At 41.8% G+C, this 27,361-nt stretch overlaps 1 protein-coding gene across 2 annotated transcripts in view; it reads left to right on the top strand.

The window, feature by feature from the left end:
• The window catches only part of PRDM2 (PR/SET domain 2), a 48,794-nt gene extending 21,433 nt beyond the window's left edge, over positions 1 to 27,361 (top strand). Inside the window, exons 1-5 of one of the 2 annotated variants that reach the window (XM_015882333.2) lie at positions 7,872 to 7,930; positions 11,037 to 11,144; positions 12,539 to 16,907; positions 26,124 to 26,257; positions 27,049 to 27,361. In XM_015882333.2, the coding sequence (XP_015737819.1) occupies positions 11,126 to 11,144; positions 12,539 to 16,907; positions 26,124 to 26,232 (4,497 nt within the window). In that variant the 5' untranslated portion in view covers positions 7,872 to 7,930; positions 11,037 to 11,125 and the 3' untranslated portion in view covers positions 26,233 to 26,257; positions 27,049 to 27,361. Of the gene's footprint in view, positions 1 to 7,871; positions 7,931 to 11,036; positions 11,145 to 12,538; positions 16,908 to 26,123; positions 26,258 to 27,048 lie in introns of those variants that run through there. The other variant, XM_015882332.2, reaches the window with a different exon arrangement.

Here is a 27,361-nt window from a genome sequence, read left to right as displayed (position 1 = left end):
ATTACGATCAGTTACAAATGATCATTATGCCATGTTTTTTATGGGAGGTTGAACTCCCAAGTGCAGCTTCAGGCTCCAGCTTCTGAGACTGTAAATCAGTGCTGTCATAAAAGTGAGTGGATTTACTTTTATGTAAGTGTGGCTGTTACTGAAACAGCATCAAATTGCTGCTGTGTGAAAGTGAGATATAAAGGTGGAACAAGCAGTTGAGGTTCTGTGCATGGTCAGAGCTCTTAAAGCCTTTCCTCTTAAGGTTTCCGTAGGCATTTTAGTTCCATATATCCACATGTACAGATCCTGTTCACAGCCAGGAGGCTGTAGATTGCCATCTGGATGTCATCACAACTGGAGATCATGGCCCAGTAATGCTGTGCATTTTTTTAAGTTGCTGATTAGCTGGACTTGTTACATGGGATGAAATAGTTGAGTATCGGAGTGCTGGCTATAGAAGGGTGTTAAAGTTATGGTTCGTAGCAGGGGTAGCCCTCAAGGAAATGACACTGTTACCTATTTAACCCTATTTCCAACTGATTTAATGGACAACTTGAACTCAAGGCTTCAAAGTTTCATAGCCAGTGACTGGAAATCTGCATCTCTCATGGCAGCTTCTATCTAATGAATATCTGATATCTTCGAGGCCTTCTAATGAGCAGAGGTGGTTTTCATACCTTGTAAGGAGAGCTTTTTGAATGTAGCTTTGGTTATTTTACATTCCCTTCTTTCCATCTGCAGCAACACCCTCAGCCCCTCTGATAGCTGCAGCTCTGAGCCCTCCTGAGCAGCAAGGTGAGATGGCTGTGATTCCTTCCAGCTTTGCTCCTGCCAAAGCTGCATCACCATCCTGCTGTCCTTATCCCCACAGACACCCAGCTCTGTCTGCTCCAGCACGGGATCGGCGTGCTGCTAAGATAGCAAAACCTCGTGTAATAAGAAGCTATGAAAGGTCCTGGAGTCAGTCAGGAATGCTGTGTAAGGACTGTGCTGATATTATTGGGTCCTCGTTAAAGCAAGCACTGCACTCCAGCATCCTGCAGGCTTGTTGCTTTCTGTGTGTTTTGACCCTAAGATAACAACATTCTTTCTGATTGTAACAAATCAATGCTTTTAGCTGCCAGCAATGGCCGGTGTGTATATATTTGTCTAACGTAATAAAAACCTTGTCTGATTTAGAGATTCAAATCCAAATCTATGCAGCTCTGTATTTTCCTTTCTGTTTCTTCCTCATTTCACATCCATATTGCTACTTAGCACATTTGCTAGTGCTGTCCTCAGTGAAATAACCTGCAGTGGGAAGGAAAACAGCACCAAGCAGCTTCCTGGGATTAACCAGTTTATTTTCTATTGATCAGGGTTAACTTTGAAACAGGGAATGACCCGGGGGTTGTGGGTGGGAACACACTGTTTTCCACAGTTAAACAAGTGGTTTTCTTCGCTCATCACTTAAACAACTCATATGAAGCTTTAGGATTGTCCCCTTGCTTGTGACACGAGAGCAAGCTTTGTGTTTCTTCCTGTGCCCCCTGAGTTACTGCTTTGCCTGGACTCAGTCTGGGTTTGCCCTCTCCCTTAAAAACCCATCCACTTTTATTCACATGAATAATCCTTTCTTGACTTCCTTTGCTTTGTATCCTATGAAGTCAAGGGCTTACCCCAACACTTACTCTTTCCCTTCTTTTGTTGTCTTACAATGGGACACTTTGGGTTTTATTGCAGATACAAGCTGATCAACGATTGACTTCATTGTATTTTTATTTCCCTTTAACTAATTGTCATTTTTCAGCCACTCATTAGTTTAGTGGAGTCTCTGAGTTCTCCTTGTAATGAGAACCTTTCCTTCCCCCTAATATCATCCTTACAGCTTTTCTCTGGTTGTTAGTGCTGCTACCTCTATTTGAGCAATGCTATTAATTCCCATTCAGTACCATTTACATACTAAACTTTGGTGCTAGTTTTATTATGATTTACCATAACTTCACCCTTGACCATTTACTTTACTCGAACTATTGATGGGAGCCCCTTGCTCTGAGGACACACCTGCAGATATCTGGTGTAGTTTATAATGAAGTTACAAGCAGGGACGTGCTGCATAATAACTTCAAGTATGTCCTACAAGTTTTGATAACCCATTTATGGGAACAGATGTACATTCAACAATTATCAAACCAGAGGGTACTTAATGTTTGTAACCTGCCAAACCTTCCAATGTATTTTGTCATTCAGGAGTGACAGGAAAGGCTTTGCTGTGGTTCTCGCTGCCCACAGCTGCTGTGTCAGGTCCCTCACTACAGCATTACATTGGCTGTAAGGTTGCACTTGGCTTTAACGGCTGTTGAAATAAGACTCAATGGTATTTCAACCCTTGTAGCTAAGAAATTAGGTATTGTTTGACCATCAGATATTCATTAGCAAATATTTACCTACCTTCTATGAACTCTTCCCCTGGATTAAGCAAGTCCACTGCTTATTTGTATCACCAGTGTGTGCTTGTTACTTAGCATTAAGCCTTTAGGAGCTGACCAGGGTTGCATTTGAGGGTTAATTTTGTTGTCACACTTTGTCAGGTTTCTACAAGAGCTTTGATAGACTGTGATGAATACTTTAGAGCTTCAAGGAGGCTGCATTATTAATGTGAGAGCCAACATAAAGTTTCTCTAGTGATGAGAGCATTATAATAGCTGAAAATCTATCTTCGTGATTATCATTGCTGCAGAATGCCATGGACTTGGCTGTACATCTGTTTTAACTTGTGTTGAGAGCCGGATTCCTCACTTGCTTGAGTCTGTTCAAGTATCAGTCTGGTTGGATTTGGCAGTCCATAAGGAAATTCAGTTCTTGAATGGGAAGGGCTCAGTGTTCATGAAAGTGGCCCCATTACTGTAAAGTACAGTAAGTTTTCTCAAGCAGTGCTGCTGTTTTTCAGTGCAGACTTCCTCATTTCTGCAGGTAAAATGAAGCATTTAGCTGTATACCAAGCTGCAATGTAAAGCAATTCCACAGCAAGGACAGCTGTTCTCACTTGAGCAGCAAATAAACTGCACAGCTTTGCCTTAGAGTCCTGTTCTTTAGAGGAAATGTGCCCAATACTGGTGCTAAATATTAAAGGTACCTCGGGCTCTATGCACACAGTTGGTCACACTGAGCTTCAGCCAGCAGAGTAAAAAATTGACTTCCTGCAGCAGCTTTGAGTTGCAAGTGAAGAGCAAAGAGCCCAACATCTCCTGTCTTCCAGCCCTTCAGCAGGGATTGCAAAAGCAAAGTGGACTTTGTGCAGACGATTGGTTCATGGCTACCACATCCCTTAGTGGTGTCAGCCTCCAGTCTCTGCACTGGATTTATTTTCTCAAGTTCCTCTCCTGCAATGTTTTATTTTTGGGCTCAGTTTCAGCTGACGTTCTATACTATGAAAAACTGGGACATGTTTTGAAGTCCAGTTTAGTCCAAAATGCAGCAGTTTGCTGAAGACAGATGAGTTTCTCCTCTGAATCTGGGGTTTATTTTCACATTATTTGAGTAACAGAGGAAGCTGCCGTTCCCTCTGGTGACTTTATAGGCCTGTGGAACTTTCTTGATTTCATAAATCAGACAGAATCCAGTTTCCTGTCATCTGCTTTGGGACAAGCTATAAGCAGTGAATTTCTCTGCTGTGCTGTCACACTGCTGTGCAGCAGAGCAATGCACTGCTTGGGCAACTGGGGCACTGCAGCTGGGCTTCCTTTGGCAAGATAACACTGTGTCTGCATTTCTGTTAGCTGGTAACGTTCATACATAGTGCCTGAGCAAAAAGCTTAGGGAAATTAATAGTGCTGTGCTTCCAGTAAAGAATAGCCTCTACAACTGCTACAGCCCGAAGGCATTTATTGCTTAAGGCGAGCTTGCATTGCATGCCAGAACTGATGGCTTTGGAAAGCCCTGGTAAGAAAAGGGGGGGGCAAAAAGGGAGTGTGTGCACTGTGCTGGATAATTTCCCTTCTGAAATGCAAGATGGGACTGTTGTAAATATATTGGATTGCAGCTGATAACAGTGGATAAATAAAGCCATCAATAACAACAACTGCTTTGTTTCACTCCCCATTAAATTCCCCCAAAGTCAAGATTACCTCTGTGAGTTGCAGTGAAGAAGTGAAGAATAAGAAAGATAAAGGAAAGCAGACTGGAAATACTTGCTGAAGAGGGGGATGAATATGTTGTAAAATGGAGCGGCCTGATGTATCTGAGAGCAACCTTTACTGCTTTGGAGATGAACGTCTGAGAGATGACACGCCATGGCTGTAATAGACAGAGGGCTTCTGTTTGGTAAAAAGAAATAAGTAACAAAACGGATTATAGTGAATGTAAATGAAAAGTGGAGTGAAATGGCAATTTCAAGGCCTTTAATTTTACATTTTATCTCAGGGCTGGACATTTCACAGAGCACTGCAGTGAGTTCAGGAGTGCTGTGTTCTTGACTCAGCTTAAAGCTCACATTCCTTATGGTGGAGATCTACATTAGGAGTGTTTAAATACAAAAATCTGAGGCTGTTCCTGAGCTGTTGCTAAGGATTGGCTAAATATAGAGAGCACCAGTCCATCCTGCAAGATCTGTGAAGCGTTTTGTATGCCAGCTGTCACTTACTGCTTATTTTTGCCTTAATACTTAGTTACATTCCATTAGCTTTCATTTAACTACAGACAATAAGATGAATGTTCTTCTCTGTGTCACTGGCAGCCATGTAAAGTTACTTCTCAGTTTAGTGACTGGGGGGACGTTGTGTTCCTGGGTAGGGTGGGAGTTCAGCTTAACTTGCTGAATGATGGAGCAGTTCCATAGGATATGCACTGTGTATTTGTGTGCTGTTTTAGCTTTAGAAACGTTGGCATGGAGGCAGAAATAACGTTTGAATATCTGCTAGGATAAAAGCTGCGTGTTTAATCGTTTACCCCTAATTGTTTCAGCACAGTTCTCGTGTGGGTTAAACTTGTATAGAGTGAAAGCCTGTGGATGTTTGTTTGTGCTGCTCCCTGACTGTTAGGTGGCATTCTGTGCTATTTAAATCGTTGTGGATGAGTAAGTCTGTAAGCTTAAGACTTCCTATGATTCCTACTCAGGTTAGTCAGGGAAGGTGTAACACGTTAAGGATTTGAATGTGGTGCTGTGAATGTAGATGGCAGATACCCACAGTCAGGGAATGAGGCTTTGAGCACTGGTGGAGCTGTGGGTGTCCCTGCTCACTGCAGGCCCAATGGCCTTTGAAGGTCCCTTCCAATTGAAATGATTCTAGGATTAATTCACTTCACACATGTGAGGAAGACCAGAGGTAATTCTTATATCTGTTGTTGTGGACTGCTATAATAACGTTTAAGATGAGCTTCCTCCTGATAGGACTTTTCAAGCCTAAATGTATTAATCAACTCTGTGAATAGCTTCAGCTGTGCCACTCTGGGTCTGCCCTGCTGTGCTAACATATCTTACACTGATGCTTTTATAATTAAAGATGGTCTGAATGAGATACAGTAACTCGATCTTCAATGCTATCAGAAAGGCTTTGCCAAACATTCTCAGAAACCGGTGTTTTAAATAGCCCCAGCTCAGAATTTTCTTATGCTTTCCATGGCAACAAGTTCATCTGTTATGCAAATATCACATTAACAGTCTCTGTAAACCCATCGCTCCGTTTCTTTCCTGCAAAGAGGATGTTTAGTTCTTGGTAGAAGCACACTTCAACGAAGAAATACGGTTACATGTGTGAGCATCTTGAGGTGAGCTGATATGTCTTCCTAAGGTGAGACTCAGGTTTATAATCCCATTGGATGACTCGGTGATTACAAAGCTTTTTTGGGGGCATATATGAAGTGATGGTTTATGTGTGGCAATCTGTTTCTAGAATAGGACAGAATTGTTTTCCTTCCTCCTCCTGCTTCCACTGTGTAAGCTTGAATGTATGTTTTAGGGAAGGGAAGATGCAAGGTGTGGGGGGAAATCCTTCATTCCCTGAATTTGCTTTTATTTTCAATGTTGAGGATGTATTCCTCTCTGTTGTTGATGGTCCTTAAACAAGGGGGTTGTGCTACTTTAGAATTGCAAATTAGGACAGAAATGTACCAAAACCATGGGGCAAAACATGGAGTTTCTCATCAGGGACCTTGTGCTTTTTGAGGCAGCTGAGCTGTGGCCCTTACTTGATAAGTTAGGCTAAGATCCTGTATTGTAGCTCCGAGTTATTCTCATGATCCTCAGGAGTCAGTTGTTAAAATTACATTGCACTTAATGACGATAGTTTCTATACGCTACAATTGACATGGGCTGTTATCAGATAACCTCATAATGCTGCTGCATGAAAAGTACCCCATTAATTATTTATAATAATAGCTAGAAAACAGGGTCATCTTGACATCAGGATGTTGTTGCCTTTTCCCTGCACGTTTTCATAGATACTTGCCAGCGCTGTTGAAATAAGACTCGTAATGATAGTATGTAGCCATTGAGATTTAATTGACATCCACTTTAATTAGATGTTTATGTTTCAGAAATCGAGCCTTGCCTTTTATGTGTTGGATCTCACCCTTAGGGCTGCACAGAGTTGTGCTGCTGCTGCATCCTCTCAGTCTCTTTTAACATTCAGTTTGAGAAGGGTTTGGTATCGGTAATGGCAGATGTGGTCCATGTCTTTGAATGGAGATGGGTACCTTCCAATGTCGGGTAATGGCAAGTGGCAGACAGGTCTGGAAACAGAGTTGAGACACTTAAATGTTAACAGCAAAAGTGTGCTAAGGGAGCAGCCTTCACATTCACATCTTTATAATGGGCTTTCTGAAATGTAGAAGCGTTTTCCTTCTTTTCCTCCTTAGTTCACTTTCTGTTTAATCAGCGATGTATATTAAATAGGCATGGTCCTTAATTTTAAAATGCCATGGCATGCATTGTTGGACGAGTCCTAAAAAGTCTGTGTGACATCACTTAATGTGGTCTTCTTGATGCTTTTTCCATTGACACAAATTTGATTCCATTGTTTTAGAACTCTTTTTACTGTTATTTTCAATGGAGACCACGTGGTTCTCGCTGTTGGTGTAACATGGCGGTCTGTTGTCCTTGGTATTTCTTGTAAGTCATCAAACAGTGCTTGAGAGATCAGATGGGAGATTCCCCTTCCTGCTTTATGGTGGGAGCTGTGAGGCTGTTTGGGGCCGCACTTAAAGCTCATTAAAGATAATAGCATCTTGTGTAGTTTTGCAATACTTAATTATAGGATTCGATTCCAAGCAAGGCTGTATTTAACTTCTTCCCTCCTGGCATCTGAGCAGACTGAACCATCTCACTAGGAATTACCCAGCTGTTGTAGAGTCCCGTTAACATTTTGGTTAACAGCAGCAACTGGAGTGCAGGCACTGCGGATTGTTTGGGGATGTCTTGGTCTGTCAGTAGAGTTAAATACAAGCAAATAAAGGTAGTTATTATTTGTCACCTGAACAACTCTGAACTAAGCAGCACTGCCGTGTTGATATTGACCAGTTATCTGGCCATTGACAGTAGTGTGAGATCTGTGCCTACTGCAGAGCTTGTACTAAATGTTGTGAGGGTGCTGCAGGTGGTAAAGGCAGGTCATGCTTTTGCTGACCTGTCTACAGCACCCATAAATAGCTTATAAACATGGTTCCTACACCCCTTTCCTCTAAGTGGCAAGGCAGAAGTTCCTGCATCCTCTCTCGACCTTTGTTGCTGTGGGCAGGTAGCTGTTTTTCTGTCTGTTTCTGTCATTCAATTTCCTTTGCATCTTTCTTTTGCAATTCCTGAAAATACCCGTGCACATATATTAAGTTCTGCCCTTCATTTATTCTTTTGTCATTGTTTCCATTTCACTTTCCCTGTGTTTCATTCCTGTATCTTTCTTGTTTAGACCAAGTGGAGGATCCAGCTGGCCGTAGCAGCCATGTAGGACCCTTCAGGAACCTGATGGTAAGTGCACGTGTGTACTTATACTCAGGCTTCCACCAGGTTCTGTACTGTGAGGAGCTGTTTTCCCTCCTGCAGGCTTCTGTCAGTCCTTGACGTCTTAAACTGCAAGAAAATTGTGGGGCAGACCTTTGGTTAATTCCTTGTTGATTCTTGGATATCAGAATTGCAGGTAGAGGTTTTCGTTAGTATTATGTAGGAAGGAAGTATGTCAATCTTTGGTGGTTATGTGAATTTAAAAAGCACTTTGGGAACTCTCATGAAGGAAAGTCTATCAGAAGCCATTAGATATTGTCAGAAGATCCTGAACTCCGGTGAGTTTGAAAGCTAAGAAGGCATATCACGAGGGTATACTCTTCTTAAACTTTCTTCTTGGACATCTGCTGTTGAATATGGTTAGGATCGTAGGATGGATCCGTCTTGGACAGTCCCTGCTGTGCTTGAGTATAGGGAACTCTTCTGAATTTTATAGGGAAAACTGCAATCTATAAGCCAACAGGCTAAAACTGATAATGAGCAAACAGCAGAAATTGCATGGGATCCCTAGCTGATGTGTCAGCTATTGAGCACATCTGATAAGTTTGTGAAGGCATTTTACTCACTATAAAGGTGAACAGATGCTGGCTGAAGCTTGTCTTCAAATGCATTTGGACTTAATGGCCAATAGCTTCAAATATTTCCGATGGTATCGGTGAGGAGGTTACTTTGTCATTTTTTTCCTTCTTAGGAGTGTACCAAGGTATCTTGCAAATGGTCTTTTTCCCATGAATAGGATAAGAAGTTATGCTACCTAAATACTCCATTCTGGTTACAAATCCTGATACTCTGATGCCTTCCCAGATTATAATTCAAAGTGCTGTAAATTCTGCATTCTATAAACGGAGAACACTTTGGAAAACCTGTTCACCGTGTTGAAAATTGAGGCTGCTGTAGAATCAGGCTGTAGAGCTAACAGTGACTTCATCCACCATACCATCCCCAGCTGCACCGTCATGTGAAGTTGTCTGTAGCTGACCAGGCTTGGCAAAGGTGAGAGGTGCATCCAGGCCTTTGTTGGCTGAATCAAGATACAGATGTTGCAGACGTTGTGCTGCAAGGTTGATTCCTTAGGAATATACTGAAATTTAATACTTAGACCCTTACCTAGAAGTAGAATGTTTGTTGTTTCTGTTACTGTACAGGTCAAGGACGGTTTTGGGCAGCTTGGTAGATAATTCTGGAGAACTATTTGAATTTCTTGCTCAGATCTTGGTACTGCATGTTGAAGTTACAAATAGCTGAGGTGTCCTTAGCATCAAACTGTGGTCAGTTTGGACCAAATCAGGTACAACTGGGCTTAAACTGCTCGTGCCTGTGTGAACTGCTGACAGCCTGAGACTGGTGTTGGAGCCTTATATTGCATTGTCAAGTAAATCAGTTTGCTCGTTTTGGAAAGGTTTATTGTGAACTGATAGAATATTTGAGGATATTATGGGGTAACTGCTAGAACTGCTTAGGAAGAGTGCACGTGTGTTTTCCAAAGAGGACAAAAATGCGTTCTGAATGACTGTACTATCAGTTTCTCAGGCTGAAAACTCTTAAATTGGAAAAAGGGAGAGGAAAAAGAAAAAAAGGATAATTACACACATGAAGCTGAAAAGCCCTGTGGAATTTGGGGAGCGCCTGTGAAACTTGAGCTCCTTGGGAGGAAATGAAGATAATTATTTGGATGATGTAGAATGTTCAAATAAAAGCAAGTATTTCCTTTTAAAGCCAACCTGTCTCGATTCCATAGGAGGGGGTGCATACTTGGAAAATTTGGGTTGGAATAGAGAGGAACATTTTCAGACTTTCGGCCTCCAACGTGAAAAATATTTCAAGAAAAAAAGGAGGAGCTTATTGACAAGATTATGAGTTGGAAGAATGTGCTTCTAAATAATAGGTGAATTTATGGCTGTAATTCACGCTTCTGGGTTGAGAAGGGTCGCTGTGTTGGCGTGGTGTTCTGTGTGTTAGAGGGAGCAATGGAGGAATTTGGATCACTTCTGGAGAGTTCTTGTTCCTGAGAGGTGGGTGTGTGGAAGTGTGAAGTTTCAGATGAGAACGTTGCTTTCACCACATGCTTACACGTGGAAGTTCACTGCGATGACTTGAGTTAGAGGATTTTAGTTTCACTTGTTCTTCCAGTCCTTGCCATCGGTTCCAAGGATGGCAGAACTGAAAGAGCAGGATCGTAAAGATAGTGTTCTAACTTTGCAGCATGTATATGGGTGAAGTTTTGAATGTCTTTGCATGTTGCATCACAGATTAGGTCTTTGCGTAATGCCATTTTACTCCGATCTTCATTGTGTTCATTATCTCATGCTACTTTTATTATGTATGTTAGGTCCCAGTTCTGCATTAGCAAGCTCTGTTGTGTCGGTGGACGTGGTGATACACCCTTATAGTTTGCTGTTATCGAGTTCCAACTCATTTGTTTTTATTGCTGTGTTAGTCAACATCATGTTTATACTTCATTGCTTTGATTATAACTCTTCTCCGCATCATAATTCAGAATGTTTGCACAGGTTTAGAAGCCTCTGTGAGCTTCTACTTGGTACAGCCTTCCAATTAAACAGTAAAGAAGAGTAATGCATTTTCCATACACTTGTATGAAATACAGTAATCTCGCTGATTGAAGGTAATTAATAACTAGGACTTAAGCTGCTTAACTCTGTCACAATGGATTTCCTTTGTAGTCTGTGCTTGCTTTGTAAGATATTTTGGAGAATTGGGTTTTTAGAGACTCATGATTATCTTTTAATTTCTTTCAGGCCCTAAAGACTTACTACCTTATCAATACACAGTCACAGATTAGACATCAGAATTAAACGTGCAGATGTGTAATTTCTTCTAGGTCATCTTTTCCTGCTTCTTTTGTTCTGCACTTGGCCTTAGTACTTTTTCCCTATGGTCAGTATGTTTTCTGATTGCTCTCCTTCCTTGCAGATGTCATTTGAGTTCCCGAAGAAAAAAGAGTTTCTACAGAAGTGTGTTATACTCCAAGGCTGGGTGTTTCAATTTGCCTCAGATATGAAAAATAAAAATTGCTCAACGGGAATAATGAATATTTACTTGTTTTTTCTTCCAGGAAAGAAAAAGACTCAGGAAAGTAAAAACAAGGGGAGGAAAGCAACAGATACAAAGCAGAAGAAGACTGATTTGGATTCTTCGGCAGATATGAGGGATTCTAAAGAGGGTGAGAGTTCTCAAGTATCTTATTGTTTTCTTTCTCATTATCTTTTTTAATCAAAGGACAAGTTTAATCATGTTTAATAAGTTAGTGGGTTATGCTAAAGCAGTAAAGTGAACGTGTTTGTGTTTACACAAACAGTTTGAATATCAGTCAATTTGGATGTCAGAACTTTGTCAATAAGGCAACTCTGCGGTTGGAAAACAGCATACTGTACAATTTCTGTGTCCAAACCCAATCAAACAAAGAAGTCCTTATTTAACTAAGCTCTAAAGAGATTTTTGAATAGCTGTAATAATGACCATACAAGAAATATCAGTGTTACAAAGGAAAAATATAGTAATATTGCATAGAATAGCTGAGCATTCTGCTTGTCCTGAAGGTGATCTGAAAAGATTGTGCATAAAATTATGCTTTTTACATATTATGTATGTAAAAATTATTTAAATATGTTTTAAATACGTGGGGTTTTTTTGTTTTACGATCAAGGAAAACTTGCCTTCGCTGTGGGTGTAGCTGGTAATGGTTAAGGCTCTGTACAGGTACTGATAGATATATTTTTTGCAAACTTATTTAACTTTTTTGACCCATTTCTTCACTCTATTTTCTCTTCTGCTTGCACGCTGCGTGCAGTGTTTCATAACTGATATCTTATGCTCTAGCTAGGCAAGGGAGATAAGCTTCCTGCTCCATACTTATAGCCACTTCAGAAACTCTGTGTGTATTGGCAGAAAGAAATATTTTCTTCAGAGATCGGTTTATCTGACAACAGATAAATAAAATTGGCATGCAGAGGTGTGAGTAAACAGGTTACACTGATAAATGAGGTGCATGTAGGTGGATTCAGTAGTGTGGGAAAGAGCTATTCAGGCAATGGCTAATAGAGAAATTTCATAGACTGGAAAGCACCATGCCAGATCTAAGTTATGCCTTGCCAGGCATTGCAGTGTAAGTCCAGATTGTTGTATTGTGCATAAAGTTAATAATAACTTAGGGAAAATGGTCTGAGTCCAAACATTGCACAACAGACTTCCTAGATACTTGAGCTGTGTGTATTGCTGTACTTTTCTGACACTCCTTTAATGAAAGAAAAAACAGTGAGGGTTTTTCAGATGTTTCTTTGAATGTTCTGAAGTCTGCTATTTTATATTCTTTGGCCGTAATGTTCTAATCTAAGATCTCACTGTGTTAAGAATCTGCAGTCGTTTACATTTCCCTTAAGTTTCAGAAAGGAAATTTCTGAGTATGGTTTTGTTTGTTACTGAGTCACAGAGGTGAGAAAGAAGTGTTGTGGGGGTTGTTAAGTATTGACTTATACTGAGTAAAAGGTAAAAGGAAGGTGTAATGAACTTCAGGGAGTTTGGTCAAAAAGTTTCATGCTTTTCTACTTTGTATATCAGGTCATAAAGAAGATGAAAAACCTTCTGTTTCTGCTGTACTGTCTCTGGAACAAACAGCTGTGATTCAGGAGATGGTAAATCAAGATGTACTTCCAAAGCTGATGATTCCCAGTCCTGCCAGTGAACTGCAAATAGTGACCGAAGAGAAACAAGAAGAAGCAATAAACTGTGCATCAGATGATTTAGATGAGGATGAAGAAGAGGATGAAGAAGAGGAAGAAGAGGAGATTGAAGATACCAGTATGCCTAAAGAAAATGCTGAAATGCCTTTGATATGTGAAGAAAAGTTAGACTCTATGGAAGATCAAAAGAGTACATCAGAGGAATCTCCAGAAAGCTCTCCAAAGAAACTTGTGGTGAAAATTCCAAAAGCAAGAGGTGAATCAAATGGTGATGTTCAGGAATCATTCATGTTTCCTTGCCAGCATTGTGAGAGGAAGTTTACAACAAAGCAAGGACTTGAACGCCATATGCACATTCATATATCTACTGTTAACCATGCTTTCAAATGCCGATACTGTGGGAAAGCCTTTGGTACTCAAATTAACAGGCGAAGGCATGAACGGCGCCATGAGTCAGGGCCAAAAAGGAAACCTTTCTTAACACTAACATCATCACAGCACTTGGATAATGTTGCTGATAACCAGGTAATTGTGAATGATGGTCTTAAAGACGACTTGAACGTTTCCAGTCTTGTACAAGACACTGTTGTCTTGGATTCTGAGAAAGTCTCCCAAGAAATGTCACACTCTGCTTTCGCTGAGGAAAATAAGGAGCCCAAAGAATTGCATCCGTGCAAATACTGCAAAAAGGTTTTTGGAACTCACACCAACATGCGGAGACATCAGCGCAGGGTTCACGAGCGTCATCTTATTCCTAAAGGGGTCAGAAGAAAAGGATACTTTCATGAAGAGCCACCACTTCAAACTGAGCAGGCCCCACCAGTGCAGAGTGTATATATAGCAAGTACTGAAATAGAAGAGGAAGGTGAAATAGATGATGTCTACATCATGGATATTTCCAGCAATATTTCTGAAAACTTGAATTATTACATTGATGGTAAAATTCAGTCCAACAGCAGCACTAGCAATTGTGATGTGATTCAGATGGAGGCCAACTCTGCAGACTTGTATGGACTAAATTGTATCATCAGTCCGGTCACAGTGGAGATTTCCTCAAATATAAAGATTACGCAGACACAGGTGAATGAACCTCCTAAGGAGCCCTCTGGCAGTGGGAGCAATGAATCCAAAAAGAGGAGAACTGCCAGCCCTCCTCTTGTACCAAAAATAAAAACTGAAATAGAACCAGAACCTATAACTCCTACCAGTTCTTTAAATCTTCCTCTTAGCATTTCAACAGAGAGCTTACCTTTTCATAAAGACAAAAGCGTTTATTTGTCATCAAAATTAAAGCAGCTTCTTCAGACGCAGGACAGTAAGAAGATAACTCCATCAAGTGAAATCCCTAAACTAGGACCTTCTGTTGCATCATCATCTATTTTGCCTCCGGTACCCAGTAGATTTAAAAGAAGGACCAGCTCTCCTCCCAGTTCTCCACAGCACAGTCCAGTACTTCGAGATTTTGTCAAATCAGGTGAGGGAAAAACTGTGTGGAATGATAATCTTCGAAGTTCAAAAATGCCAAAGTTAGAAAGCCACAGCAACTCACCTGCTTGGAGCCTAACTGGAAGAGAGGAGGGAGAGACTGCGAGCCCTCTTTGCTTCGAAGACTTCAAAACATCAAAAGACTGGACAGTGGCTCCAACCTTTGGCAGTGTATGCAACCAGCAGCCCCTGGATTTGTCTAGTGGTGTAAAACAAAGGTCTGATATCAAAAATAAGCATCAGGTTCCTTGGGAATCTGTATTAGATTTAAGTGTGCACAAGAAGCCTTGCGCTGATGCCGAAATTCGGGAATACAAAGAAAATTCCATTCAACCAACCTGTAGTAGTGTTAAAAAGAAGAAACCAACCACTTGCATGTTGCAGAAAGTTCTGCTGAATGAGTATAATGGCATGGATGCAGCCACAGACAGCACACCCAGTGTGAACAGAAGCCCGAGCCCAAGCAAATCCCTGGAGTCTCAGGCAGAACCAGACACAGACCCCAGTCTGTCTGCATTGTCTTCTGTTGACACTCAGCCCCTTAGTTCCTCTGTTTCCCTTGTGCCACGTGCATCTGTTGTACCTTCCATGTGTCAGCTGCCTCCTTTGTTAACACCAACTAATCCTCCTTCCCCACCACCCTGCCCACCTGTACTAACAGTTGCTACATCACCTCCTCCCCTTCTTCCAACAATGCCTTTATCAATTCCAGATGTCTCTGCTAGTGCCACTAACACTTCCTCTTGTCCATCGCCACTTTCAAACACTACTACCCAGTCTCCACTACCAGTTCTTTCACCTACAGTTTCTCCTTCTCCATCTCCTGTTCCTTCAGTTGAACCACTCATATCTGCTGCTTCACCTGGTCCTCCTACTCTGTCTTCCTCCTCTTCTTCCTCTTCCTCCTCCTCCTCTTCCTCCTTCTCTTCCTCCTCCTCCTCCTCATCTCCATCTCCCCCTCCCCTTTCAGTGGTTTCTTCCGTTGTTTCTTCTGCTGATAACCTTGAAAATACTCTTCCAGTAATAAAACAGGAGGAAACTGAAAATGAGCCGAAGGCCAGAGAAGATCCTCGTGCTGCAAGTGAATCGGGAGTAATGCAGGAAACATTCAATAAAAGCTTTGTGTGCAATGTCTGTGAATCACCTTTTCTTTCCATTAAAGACCTAACTAAGCATTTATCCGTCCATGCTGAAGAATGGCCCTTCAAATGTGAATTCTGTGTACAGCTTTTTAGGGATAAAACAGGCTTGTCAGAGCATCGCTTTCTGCTTCACGGAGTAGGAAATATCTTTGCTTGCTCAGTCTGTAAAAAGGAATTTGCTTTTTTGTGCAATTTGCAACAGCATCAGCGAGATCTCCATCCAGACAAAGTGTGCACACATCATGAGTTCGAAAGCGGGACTTTGAGACCCCAGAATTTTACTGACCCCAGTAAGGCCAACGTAGAGCACATGCAGAGCCTGTCGGAAGACTCTCTAGAACTTTCTAAAGAGGAGGAAGAAGATGAAGATCTAAATGATTCCTCTGAAGAGCTTTATACTACTATAAAAATAATGGCTTCTGGGGTAAAATCTAAAGATCCGGATGTTCGTATGGGCCTCAATCAACACTACCCAAGCTTTAAACCACCTCCATTTCAGTATCACCATCGAAATCCTATGGGTATTGGCGTTACTGCAACAAACTTCACTACCCACAATATCCCACAGACTTTCACTACTGCCATCCGATGCACAAAGTGTGGGAAAAGTGTCGATAACATGCCTGAGTTACACAAACACATACTGGCCTGTGCATCTGCCAGTGACAAGAAGCGATACACACCCAAAAAAAATCCAGTACCACTGAAACAGACAGTGCAGCCAAAGAATGGCATGGTTGTCATCACTGGTCCTGGAAAGAATGCCTTCAGACGAATGGGTCAGCCAAAAAGACTTAATTTCAACGTTGAGATTAGCAAAATGTCTTCGAATAAACTCAAAATAAATGCATTGAAAAAGAAAAACCAGCTCGTCCAGAAAGCGATCCTGCAAAAGAAGAAATCTGCCCAGCAGAAGGCAGAATTGAAAAATAGTCTTTCTGATTCAGACTCTCACATCTGCCCCTACTGTAATAGAGAGTTTACTTACATTGGAAGCTTGAACAAGCATGCGTCGTATAGCTGTCCCAAAAAGCCCATCTCCCCCTCCTCCAAAAAAAAATCATCCAAAAAAGGTGCAAGTTCATCACCTGCAAGCAGCGAAAAAGGCAGCAACCAGCGCAGACGAACAGCAGATGCAGAAATCAAAATGCAAGGCATGCAGCCTCACTTGGGCAAGACGAGAGCGCGAACCTCAGGACCTGCACAAATCCAGCTGCCCTCTGCGTCCTTCAGATCAAAACAGAACATTAAGTTTGTACCTCCCATTCGATCCAAAAAGCCAAATCCGTCTTCGTCATTGAGGAACTCTAGTCCTGTGAGAGTGTCCAAAATGACTCATGTCGATGGGAAAAAGACCAAGGTGGTAGGTAAAAACACTTCCTCTGGCATCTCAAGCAAAGCCACCCGGAAATTGCATGTCAGAATACAAAGGAGTAATAAGGCTGTTTTGCCGAGTAGGTCTGCTGTGGCAAGTAAGAAAAAGGCAGACAGATTCACTGTAAAATCTAGAGAGAGGATTGGAGGACCTATTACACGAAGCTTACAGCAGGCGGCAAATGCCGAGGCAGCAGAAAACAAAAAAGATGAAAGCAGTACAAAGCAAGAATTAAAAGATTTCAGGTAAGCTTTTCATTTGAACTTCAGACAAAACAGGAACACGTTGCTTTGCTGTTTTGCCAATTTTCCTGGTCTTTTTATTTTTGAATTTGTCATATTTAAATCAAAAGAAGATTGCATTTCCTAAAACATGGTTAAGCAGCTCAGTCACGTCTGATGTACATATTTGATGCATTTTGTCACGTTGTCATATATACATAATTTGTATAGAGAATGTCCTTAATTATAAATGGATTTGAGAATGCTGGGAAAGAAAAATGTCAGCACTTGAGTGCAAATAAACCGAAGTCATTAAACTTCATATGTTCCTGGTGACGATGATGGTGTATCTGCTGTCCAGCACACGGTGGCCCAGAATCTATTCTAGGTTGAGGTGATGGTGGTTTGTTAAGCAAAAAGTCACGACTGTGTTCTTACCCTTCTATTAAAACAATTGGAAATATTGGGGGGTTTTTGTTTTTTTAAATAAAAACATATTCTCTGCGTATCATATCATGAAAGAAAGGATACTTCACCAACTGTATGTGCATCCTAATTGAGTCAGATCTCTAAATACTTCATATAAGGGAAATAGTTGTGTAAGAAAAGTGACATGAATGTGTAAATTTTTTGTTAAAAATATCTTGCTCTTTATGTTTCAGTTTTTAAAAAAAGAAAATTATAACTAAAAGTTCTATTTCATTTTCAGATGAAGCATTTTAATCACAAGAAAGGCTGACACTTAAATAAAATAAAATCTTACTCTATGTGCCTGAGTCCCGTTTAAAGTCTTCATGTAATCTTTCAACTCAGTAGAGTCTATTTTGCAGCCTCCAGCATTTCTGTTGGCAGGCTTCTGCCCTGCTGTTCTTGTAACAGGTGTCTGATCTGCTGGGTGACTTTCACAAAACTCAATGCTGATTGTTTGCTTTCTGTTTTGCTGACTGCAGCCCACAGCTGTGATTAACAGGAGGTTTGTGGCTAAAGGGAGGTGTTTTTTTCTTTTACCAAAGCAATTGGTAGTGGAGAGGTACCAGCCTCTCTCACAAGTGCCCACAAGCAGCATGGTCAGGAAGTGTCAAAAGCCAATTGTTTGCAGCTCGTATGTCTTACATTGAAGACCTCTTGTGTGGTAGCTTTGAGAAAATACTTCCTATAAAGTAAAGCTTTGACACAGCAGAATGATTTCAAAGAGCTGGAAGGGAAATGAAATAGTCCAAATTAGGACATGTCGAAGGAGAAAATTATGTATATGCTCCTGCAATTTGGAGAATGTAATGGTGTTAAATATGCCTTTAAAGTACAAATACTGACAGCCGGGCCTCCTCTCCTGGACTTAATAATCTTCATGTTGCTTAATTCTGTGATCAACTGCTCTCTTAGTGCTGTATGTGGAACTTTCACATGATGCCAGGACAGATCAGTAGAATTCAAAGTTGGAATGGCACACCTTTCCACCCAAGCTAATCATTTGACCTTGAAGCAAAATAAGGGAGTGCTTGGAAATCTCTGCATATGGAAATCGTTTAGTAGCATTCAGGGTAAATAATGACCTACTGAGGGGCAAGGTTTCCTTGACTATCACAAATACCATTAGTTTACGTTGGCACCTTGCAGTCTTTAATGGTTTAATGAATAGTTATGCTAGAAGAATTCTAGGTTTTGTTTCTGAACTGTTGTTCATAAATCCAGATTGTCTCATCGCCACATCACCTTTGTTTTTATCTGTCAGATATGGAGAGGTTTATTTGGTTTCTTTATCTGCTTCCATACGCTGTTTAATATCCGTATAACCTTCAGCTCTACTCTATGTAGACCTTTTTTTTTCACCCCCCTGGGAAACCTCAATTCTTAGTATAATTCAAGACTCATTTAATGCAGTATTTGTCTCCAAATTTGTTTTTCACCTTTCAGTTTTTCTCTGTAAACTCATTTTCCACTAAGTCGTTTTGACATTTATCTTCAGTCTTTTGCTTATTTTCTAGGAATATCCAGTAAGACAAAGCAAAACAAAACAAAATCTCTTAATGACATGGTAGAGCTGGTGCATGCTCAACTTAGGATAAGCACTACGACAATGGATGTGAAGTCCACCAAGCTTGTGGAACCAGCTCTAAGCTGACTCATAATCATAACACAGCCTGCAGGCTGCTTGCTAACACTCAGTGGTAGGTGCAGGGCTTTGTGCCTAACATGCGTACTGGGCTTCATGGTGAGTCAGATAAGAGAAGGGTACTGTTAAAAGCAAAATGGAACCAAAAACAAGAGCAAAAAACACACAACAATACCCAAAACAAAACACAAACCACACACAGAGGCATTGAAAGAAAGTGGGAGTAAACTAAACATAGTCTTTAGCCTGGGAATGCTCAGATCCTGGTTTTGTCCATGCCTTCATGAATGACTTAAGAGACGGTTCAGTTCTAAGTTTGGTAAAGCAGAGATCTGCTGTTTTATCAGTGATTTGGTAGGTTCGAGGACAGCAATTACTGCTGCACTCCTTTTGTCATTTAGTAACTCTGTTAAAACCTTCCTTCTAAATGGATCGGTGCAGGAGGACCTGGTAGGACAGAACTTCCTTTTCTTCCCACCTCCTCTCCATTCTCTGCATCTTTCAGATGGCCATTGTATAATGGGAAAAAAAAGCCTGAGTGAGTTCTCTGAGTTTTCCAAATTCTTATTTATACATGCAAATGAAACTTTATATAGCAGTGAAATACCGATTTCTAAATACTATATATAATGTGTATCTTTTTATTGATAAAAAGGCTAGACCAGGGCTTACATACCTGTATATTTTGAAAATGAAATATATAATTACTCTAAAAGGTCCTACACTTCTATCTAATAACTTAAAACAACAAGTTGGTCTATTGTTCTTACACAGCTTTTTATGGAGATACCATTTCTCGTGTTCATATAGCTTTCAAGATGAATGACTGAGTTGATGGGAAGTGAGTAGTTTCATTATACAGCCACCCCTTTTATTTTTTGTTCTTGACTTAAAAAAAAAACCACAAAAAAAGAAGTAATCTACCTCTTAAAATTTGTAGTTTAATACTTGTTTGGTGAATTTGTGCCACTTTAACTTTTCACTTTCACTATCATTCCCATTTTGTTACATTTCTGTTATGGGGACTTTATGTTGAAATAATGTATAAAGCATTTGTAGCGAGTATATAAAAAAAAATAATAAAATATTTAAAATTATTTAAATTGTTTTGGACACTTCAATTGTACTACATGTGATTTACATTTTACATTAATTTTCATTCTGTTTCCATCTTGGGCTGTTAATCTTGGAGCATGTTCCTGTATTAAAAGTTTGCTGTTAGTTCTATTGTTTCTTTTTTTTCTTTCTTTTTCTTTTTTCCTTTTTGGAGAGTGATTTAAAAAAAAGAGTATTCTAATGAAAACATTAAACATTGCGATTTGACAACAAGTGGGTCCTCATTGCTTTTGAACATTGTAGCCTTGGTGAAGAGCCTGTAAGTGCAGGTAAGCAACAGCGGGGGATATTTCTCCTCCAGCATGAAGTACATCCTCTAATTTGCAGCTGTATTGAAGGGTATCTGTTGTGTTGCAAGCGCTTAATGACCAGCTAGATGGAACAATCATGACACGTTTTATATAACTGCAACCAATAAAGAGAGCTCTTTAAAAAAACTTTGTGGGAAAATTTGCTTCTTGTATGGAAACCAGATGTACCAGGAAAAAATGGAACAGTGTACATCTAGAAGGAATTAAGTCTGCTTGCATCCTTGGGCTTTCTACACCAAAACGAATTTATACAAATCTAACACTTCTGAGATAGAAACCTTGGGTTTTCTTTCCTGTGGAAATGTAATTTAAAGCTTTAATTGACACTGCACGCACCATTTGAACTTCTTCTGTTTCTCTATGCTTAATAGTTGTGAACTAACTTAGTTAAAGACCAGTTCTGGCTCTGAGGGTTTTAGAAAGTTGCATTGCAACACCAAGAGGAATTGCAGCTTGTGTCGTCCTCCAGCAGTGGGGCCAGAAGGGTCCTTGGCCTTTTAATGTGGCAGCTGGATAGAGTAACATCACATTGCTGCAACTTATGACTATTACAAGAGCCCATTTCTTTCCAGTAGTACGTTCATATCTTATGTGGTCGTTTATTCTCATTAATAGTTCTCTTTCACTAAGGATCTGTATTGAATTTTCTTATAAGTCATTCTCTCAAGATGTTACCCTCTCTGTAATGAGGTTTTCCCTGAATTTTAATCATTAGGGAAAAATCTGGTGAAGCAATGCAGAAGTTAAACATCATTCACTGGGTGTTTTTGCAAGCTCTGTGGTCATGTATGCTGTGGGTTAATAGTGGCAAAGATAGCTAAGAGATTGTAGCAAGAGATTCTAGCTAGAGGTATAATGTGCACTAGCAGTTATTAGGCTGTAGGACAGCCACAGTGGCGGTGTTGAGTAGTGGTTGGGCTTCACTATATTAACCTGAATGGAAGCATGAAAAGAAGTAAAAATTCCCCCTATAGTTCTGAAGTTATTGGAGATGCAGCACTGAGCACTTACCACATCTTCCACTGCTGACAGCTGAAATGCCAGCTGCTGTGTGGTCTCACTGCAATCTCAGTGTTCTGATCACCTCTTAGTGATGGCTGACATTGAACTGATCAGAATTAAACCTGCATTCTCCGCTCATTGCTTGATATCACAGCAGAAATCCCATGGCCATTGGCTTTTGTGTGTTTTTCTCCTGTGATCTCAAGTCCCATCGTAGCCCACTCTGCCATGGTCTGCAGCGTGTTCATACACAGCAGTTCTCAGCTGAAGTGCTGTGTGCTGCAGACCTGTACTCCACAATGAGAGCTAGTGAACGGCCTCAAAAAGAGAACTTGGAAGAGCTTGCCTATTAATTCTGGCTTCTGTCTGCTGAATGTGACCTGCGTGAGTCATGCGTTAATCTACTGTTATTCATAATGAGAATGAAATAGAGATGAGTTCTGAACTCGCTGTTGTGGATCTGAGCTTTGTGGTAAGTGACCTGTGAAGAAGAAGTAAACTTTCACATCCTTTATATAACTAAAGCAGTAAAAAAATCAGAAACTTGTTGGGCTAGCATGCAATTCATAGTAATAACTGAACATACTCCAGTAGTAATGCAATGTAGGACAGCAAAGCTTGATTTTGTTTCATCTCTCTGCTGTACTTAAACATGCTTGTAGAATGTTTGATGCCCCTTTGTGTTTTCAAGCTCTATGAGGGGTTTTAAAAGCATCCAAGACTGGGATGCACAAACATTAGGGAAGTTTAGAGGGATTTCTTCACCTGCACTGCCACAGTTTTGAAAGTGGATTGTTTAATCTGAACTTTGTGAGCAGTTATTGCAAGGTTGAATGGGCTGAGAGCCTGTCTGCATGCTGTCCTTGCTGCAGGTTGTAGTGAACAGGGAGCACGGCTGCTGCTGCTTGGGGACTTGCTTTGAGGGGCTCATTCAGACTGAGCCAACCTGCTGTTGTGCAGATCACATTGAGGCCTGGGCTGACAAGGACCACAATGAAACCTGAACTCCAGAGCACGTGTGTGTCACAGCAAGATGATTTCTGAGTTATTATGAGGGAGCAGCACAACTTTAAAGGCGTTCTGTCCTTTGAACCTCTGCTGTAGATCTTCTTGCAAGCTGGGAATGCAAACATCTCCGTAACAGGTTTTTCCTGCTTACATTCATGAAAGTCCTGCCCGTAACATCGTGATATTCATGTTCTGTCCTTCGGAGTCATGCGATGGCAAGATAAAATCCTGACACGCGGCCCAGCTTTTTCACCACCCTCATAAATAAAGGCACGTTGCTCTCGAGTTCTCAGCAACTGCAACGCATTGTGATCCTTTCTGTTTTCTGCTCACCTGTTTTTTGTACAGGGGCGGGACGAGAGAAATTAAACCATATTCCTTCAGCAAACCCTTTTTTGTCCTTTATCAGTTAGGGAAAATAAAACTCACTCCATGTGGTGGCTGATGTTTTTCCAAGCCCTTGTGTTGTGTGTCCTGCACCAGTTGGGTTTGCAGCACGACGTTTTTGTTCTTACTGAGGAGGAAGCCCAGGAATCTCATTTATCACCTCCTTTCTTGTCATCTGGCCCCTAAGATGACATCAGATGTCAGTCTGTCAGCTTAGACGTGGTTTGATGTAATAATAGTAACCACTTTAGGCAGTGTGTCCCTGATACGTCTGTTGTTAGGAGATTCATTGGAGGCAGTGAGTGCACAGCTGAGATTTTGTACCATCTGTGTGTTATTTTAGGTTGGGTGTATAGATGTGAAAGCTTTGCAAGAAACCCACAGACCTAACAGACCCAAACTCCCCGACTTTTGGGCCCTCTCCTTGGCTCACACTCCAGCCTTGCTCTGGCCCTTGTTGTGAGCAGCAGCCCCATTGCTCCAAGCCTTCAGTCCCACAAGCAGCGCAGCTTGTTTGCATGTTTTTAGAGAAGGAAACTAGCAGCTTGGATGAATGTCTATTGCTCAAGCGTGGTAGAAGAGGTGATTTACATACCAAATGTATTTCAGGAATGTCTGAGGGAAGGGTGTGTGCTGGGGGGGCTGGTGGGTTTGCAAGCCTGTAAATTCACATGTGCCATCTCAAAGGGAAGGTGTATGGTGAGCTGTTGGAGCTCGGGGGTCCTGGTGGGTCCCTTCCATTTTGGGGGTACTCTGTGATTCTGAGAGGAAGCTTTGCCTTTGTTCCTGCTTTAAGGTTACTCACCTTCTGGATGGCTGTGACAAATAAAGCCCTTCTGACTCCTTTCTGCATATCAGAAGGTGGGATTGTGGTACTCAGTGTAGTACAGAGCAGTAAGAGCTGAGTGCAGGAGGTTGTAAGAGCCGGGTTTAGGGGCTTGTTGCAGCAGGGCTCACTAATAGCAGCACTTGTTTTTTCCATCCAGCTCACAGTTAAGTGTCAGAGCTGTAGGCACTGTCTGAAAGTGAAAAAAATATGACATAGTTTTACTTCTGGTTTGACTAACTTACAGCATAGCGAGTACATTTACCACCGCTACTTACTATGATTAAAGCATCCTATTTGACAAAGAAAACCCAGTGCAGATGTGCCCATTCTGCTGCCTAACATTCAGTTTCTATACCCTATTTTTGTTGGTTTTGGTTGTGGTTTTTTTTGCAAGCTTCACATCTTTTTGAACGCTCCTCTTTTTGTTCCTCCCTCCCCCCTCCTGAAGCTAGAACTGTTCCTGGGTGCTGTGCTGCTCTTCTGCATTGCTTGGCCGTGTTGCAGTGGGGTTGAGCTGCATCCTCTGCTCCCGTCCCCATCAAGCTGCTTATACAAAGGAATTCCTTTTCTTCTGCCCGGCTACAGTTACCCCATGATGGTGAAAGCAGGTGCAGAGTGACAGTGCCCAGAATAGCCTGACTCCATCACTGTTCCCCCATGGAGCTGTTGGTGCTGTGCTGTGTTGTGTCTGCTTGGTGAATTGAGAGCAGTGGGGAAGAAGCAGGAGAGCTCCGTTCCAACCTCTATCCACAGCATCTAAGCAAACAGTTCCTCCTTATCTTCTCCCCCTGATCTTCTGCTTCCAGATAATAGCCCAACAATCTACAGCTTCAATGGGAGATGGGAGTTAGGAGATAAAAGATCTCTCGAGCTTAACTATGGTTTAATGGGAGCTATTGGTAATAGGTGAACGGTTGGACTGGATGATCTTTTCCAACCTTGGTGATTCTATGATTCTATGATTGATTTTGAGATGGGGGGAGAGTGGTCACCTTTGGAAATGCAGGTCAGGTTGTCTCAGGTATTTTGTCTCAGTGTGTTTGAAGCCTTTTCTCTGTGTTTTTCTGTTTGTTTGCTTCCCACGGGATGTGGACGTTTGCTCATCCCATGCAGTGACACGTGGTAACGATTAGAGACATTGTAGATGTTGACGTTAAACGTTGCTTAAATGGAAACACTCTGAATGGAAGAAATTTCTTCTAGTTATAGTAAAGAACTGAAACCAAACCAACTGAGCTTATTTTGGGTTTCTGCTGTTCCCTTTGGTAACAGCCTTTATATGGGACAGCAAAATATGGCTTGCATTGACTTCCTCACCACCACTCTCTTGATTCTTACACAGCAGACAAAGGCTGCAGCATGACATTTGCAAAGGCTGAAGAGTTTGATTAGCACAGAACAATAACAGAACTTTGGCAGGATGGTTTTACCCTCAACTCTTAATTGAGAAACGATGGAGTCGCTCACTCTTCAAGATTTCTGTGGTTTGGGGTTGGTTTTTCTTGTTGTTGTAATGGAAAACTTTGCACATCTTCAGTATTAACTTGCAGTGCTGCAGTCTGTATGTGTGGATAACGAAAGCTGAGATGCCCTTAAAGGGTGCATAACAAGCTCTAAAAATACCCCAGAGAAAAAATCAACTTTCTTGGATGTGTTGTTCTGTGGGTAGAACCTATTGCAAAATGTGGGCCTTTGGAAGAAGGTAAGCATTGATTTGGGTTGGGCTTTGGGTGAATTCATGTACCCAAGGTGAGTGTGCACGGGTGTGAGCTCACCTTTGCTTCCCTGTGCTCTGACTCATGCTTTCAGGCTTCATCTTGCAATCACAATTGATAGGGATGTAACACTATCAAAGAAAGCTCCACATTTTTGCTTCTGCTTTACAAGAAGGTCGGGATTCTCAGACTTAGCCTGGAACTTGCAAGGAAATCACATATCATCGCAATAAGGGCACTGTAGCAATGCTGCTGCAGCAACCTATAAGCATAATTCATCACATCTCCAAGTGCTGCACTGGAAGAAGTGGACAGCAGGCTTTGCCCTTGGGAACTAATGAGCAGGTATTGTGCTTACACAAGGTGAAATTCCTTTTCTATTTAAAAAGCTGATGTGGACCGCAGTGAGAAAATACACCCTGACTCCCTGTTCTCTATATGGCTGGGGCTGTGTCTGTTGGTCCCAGATGGAGGGTTCCCTACCCAGCTATAGGGCAGCAGGCTGGATGCTGCTTGATAGAGACTTTCTTCTTCCTGCTTCTATTAACCAATGGGTAAGTTCAGACCAAGGCAAAAAGTCTTCTTGCCTTCAGAAGCAATTCCCAGCACTTGGAGGATGAATAGAGTGTTGGGTGTTTTTTTCTCTCAGAGCTGCTTTGGGTCCTTAGAGCACATCCCTGCTGGTTGGTTTTTAGAACAGTTCTTAACCTTTGAGTCCCATAATGCACGTGTGTGAGTTTTTCCTGCCTCTTTGTACAGTTACAGACTCCGCACGGCCTCTAGATGTCCCTCCTCCTCTTCTCCTAACACCAGCGCCAGGCAATGCAAGAAATCCAGCTGCACTGCATCCCCCTTCTTCAAGGAATAGACCTCTGCGTGCTGGAGCGGAGCAGGTACAACGTGCAGCAATGCACAGAGCTCACCTGTCTTGTGTTTCTCTGGGCAAGGATTGCAAAGCACTTAACAGACCCAGAGCATCGCTGCTCTTATTGCTGCTGCTCACCAATGAAAAACAAATGTGAAGGGCAAGAGCAAGTTGCCCTATGCCAGAACCAGGACCTCTTGTAAGGATGAGGCTTTTGTCTCTACTTGGTAAGAGTGCTGCTTGTATCCGAGAGCAGGAGTGGGTGAAGTGCTTTGGGATCCTTTAAGTTGTATGGGTGAATGCTGAGCTGGTTGGCTGCTCTGGTGGAATGCCAAATGCTCAAAGCCCTTAAGTACAATGTAATTTGGAGCATAGAAACATCAGTTGGTGTTGTGACAAGATCAGCTGCTGTGATGTCTGTGAGCTTGTGCAAATTAATGAGCTGCTCCAGTGTGTTGGGTGATGCTGAGTTATTTTTATTGCCTGCTGAGCACTAATGTAAGAGCTAAGGCACTGCACAAGCTGCCCATAGAGGCGGTGCAGACAACCCAAGGGCAGGGAATGGGGCTCTGAGCACTGATGGGGCTGTGGGTGTCCCTGCTCAGTGCAGGGCTTGGACCTGATGGCCTTGAGGGTCCCTTCCAGTTCAAACCATTCCATGATTCTAACTGTGGCTTAGACCATTGAGTTCTGGGAAAGCCAAGCAGAAGTCATAGCATGGGCATCTCTGCTGTGCCTCATTGCCCAGGCAGCCAGAGCTGCTCTGACTGCTTATCCCTAACATGGACCCCAATTAACCACAGCTCTCTGTGTTTGCAGGTACCTGGAGCTTTTGGCTGGAAAAGGGGAGAGGAATTAATCCTCCAGCATTGTCCCAGCTGAGGTGAGAGCAGTTCCTCAGCAGACAGCAGGACTGCAGTTCCTTCTGCTGTTGCTTTGTTCTCCCATCCAGAGGGAGAGGGACAGAGTGTGCTGGGATAGCATGGAGGAATGGAAGGAACCAACATCTGGAATAGCATGGAGAAACATTCAGACAATGGCAGGCACCTGTGTTCAGAGAGCCACAGGGCTGGGTGAGCATCCTCTTCCTGGCCAAACTTGGAGGGATTTAACATACTATGCAATTAAATGC

The sequence above is a fragment of the Coturnix japonica genome, chromosome 21 (assembly GCF_001577835.2).
Source record: "Coturnix japonica isolate 7356 chromosome 21, Coturnix japonica 2.1, whole genome shotgun sequence".
Lineage (NCBI taxonomy): Eukaryota > Metazoa > Chordata > Aves > Galliformes > Phasianidae > Coturnix > Coturnix japonica.
Note: the sequence above shows the minus strand (reverse complement) of the source record. Positions and strands in the feature narration are given on the sequence as shown.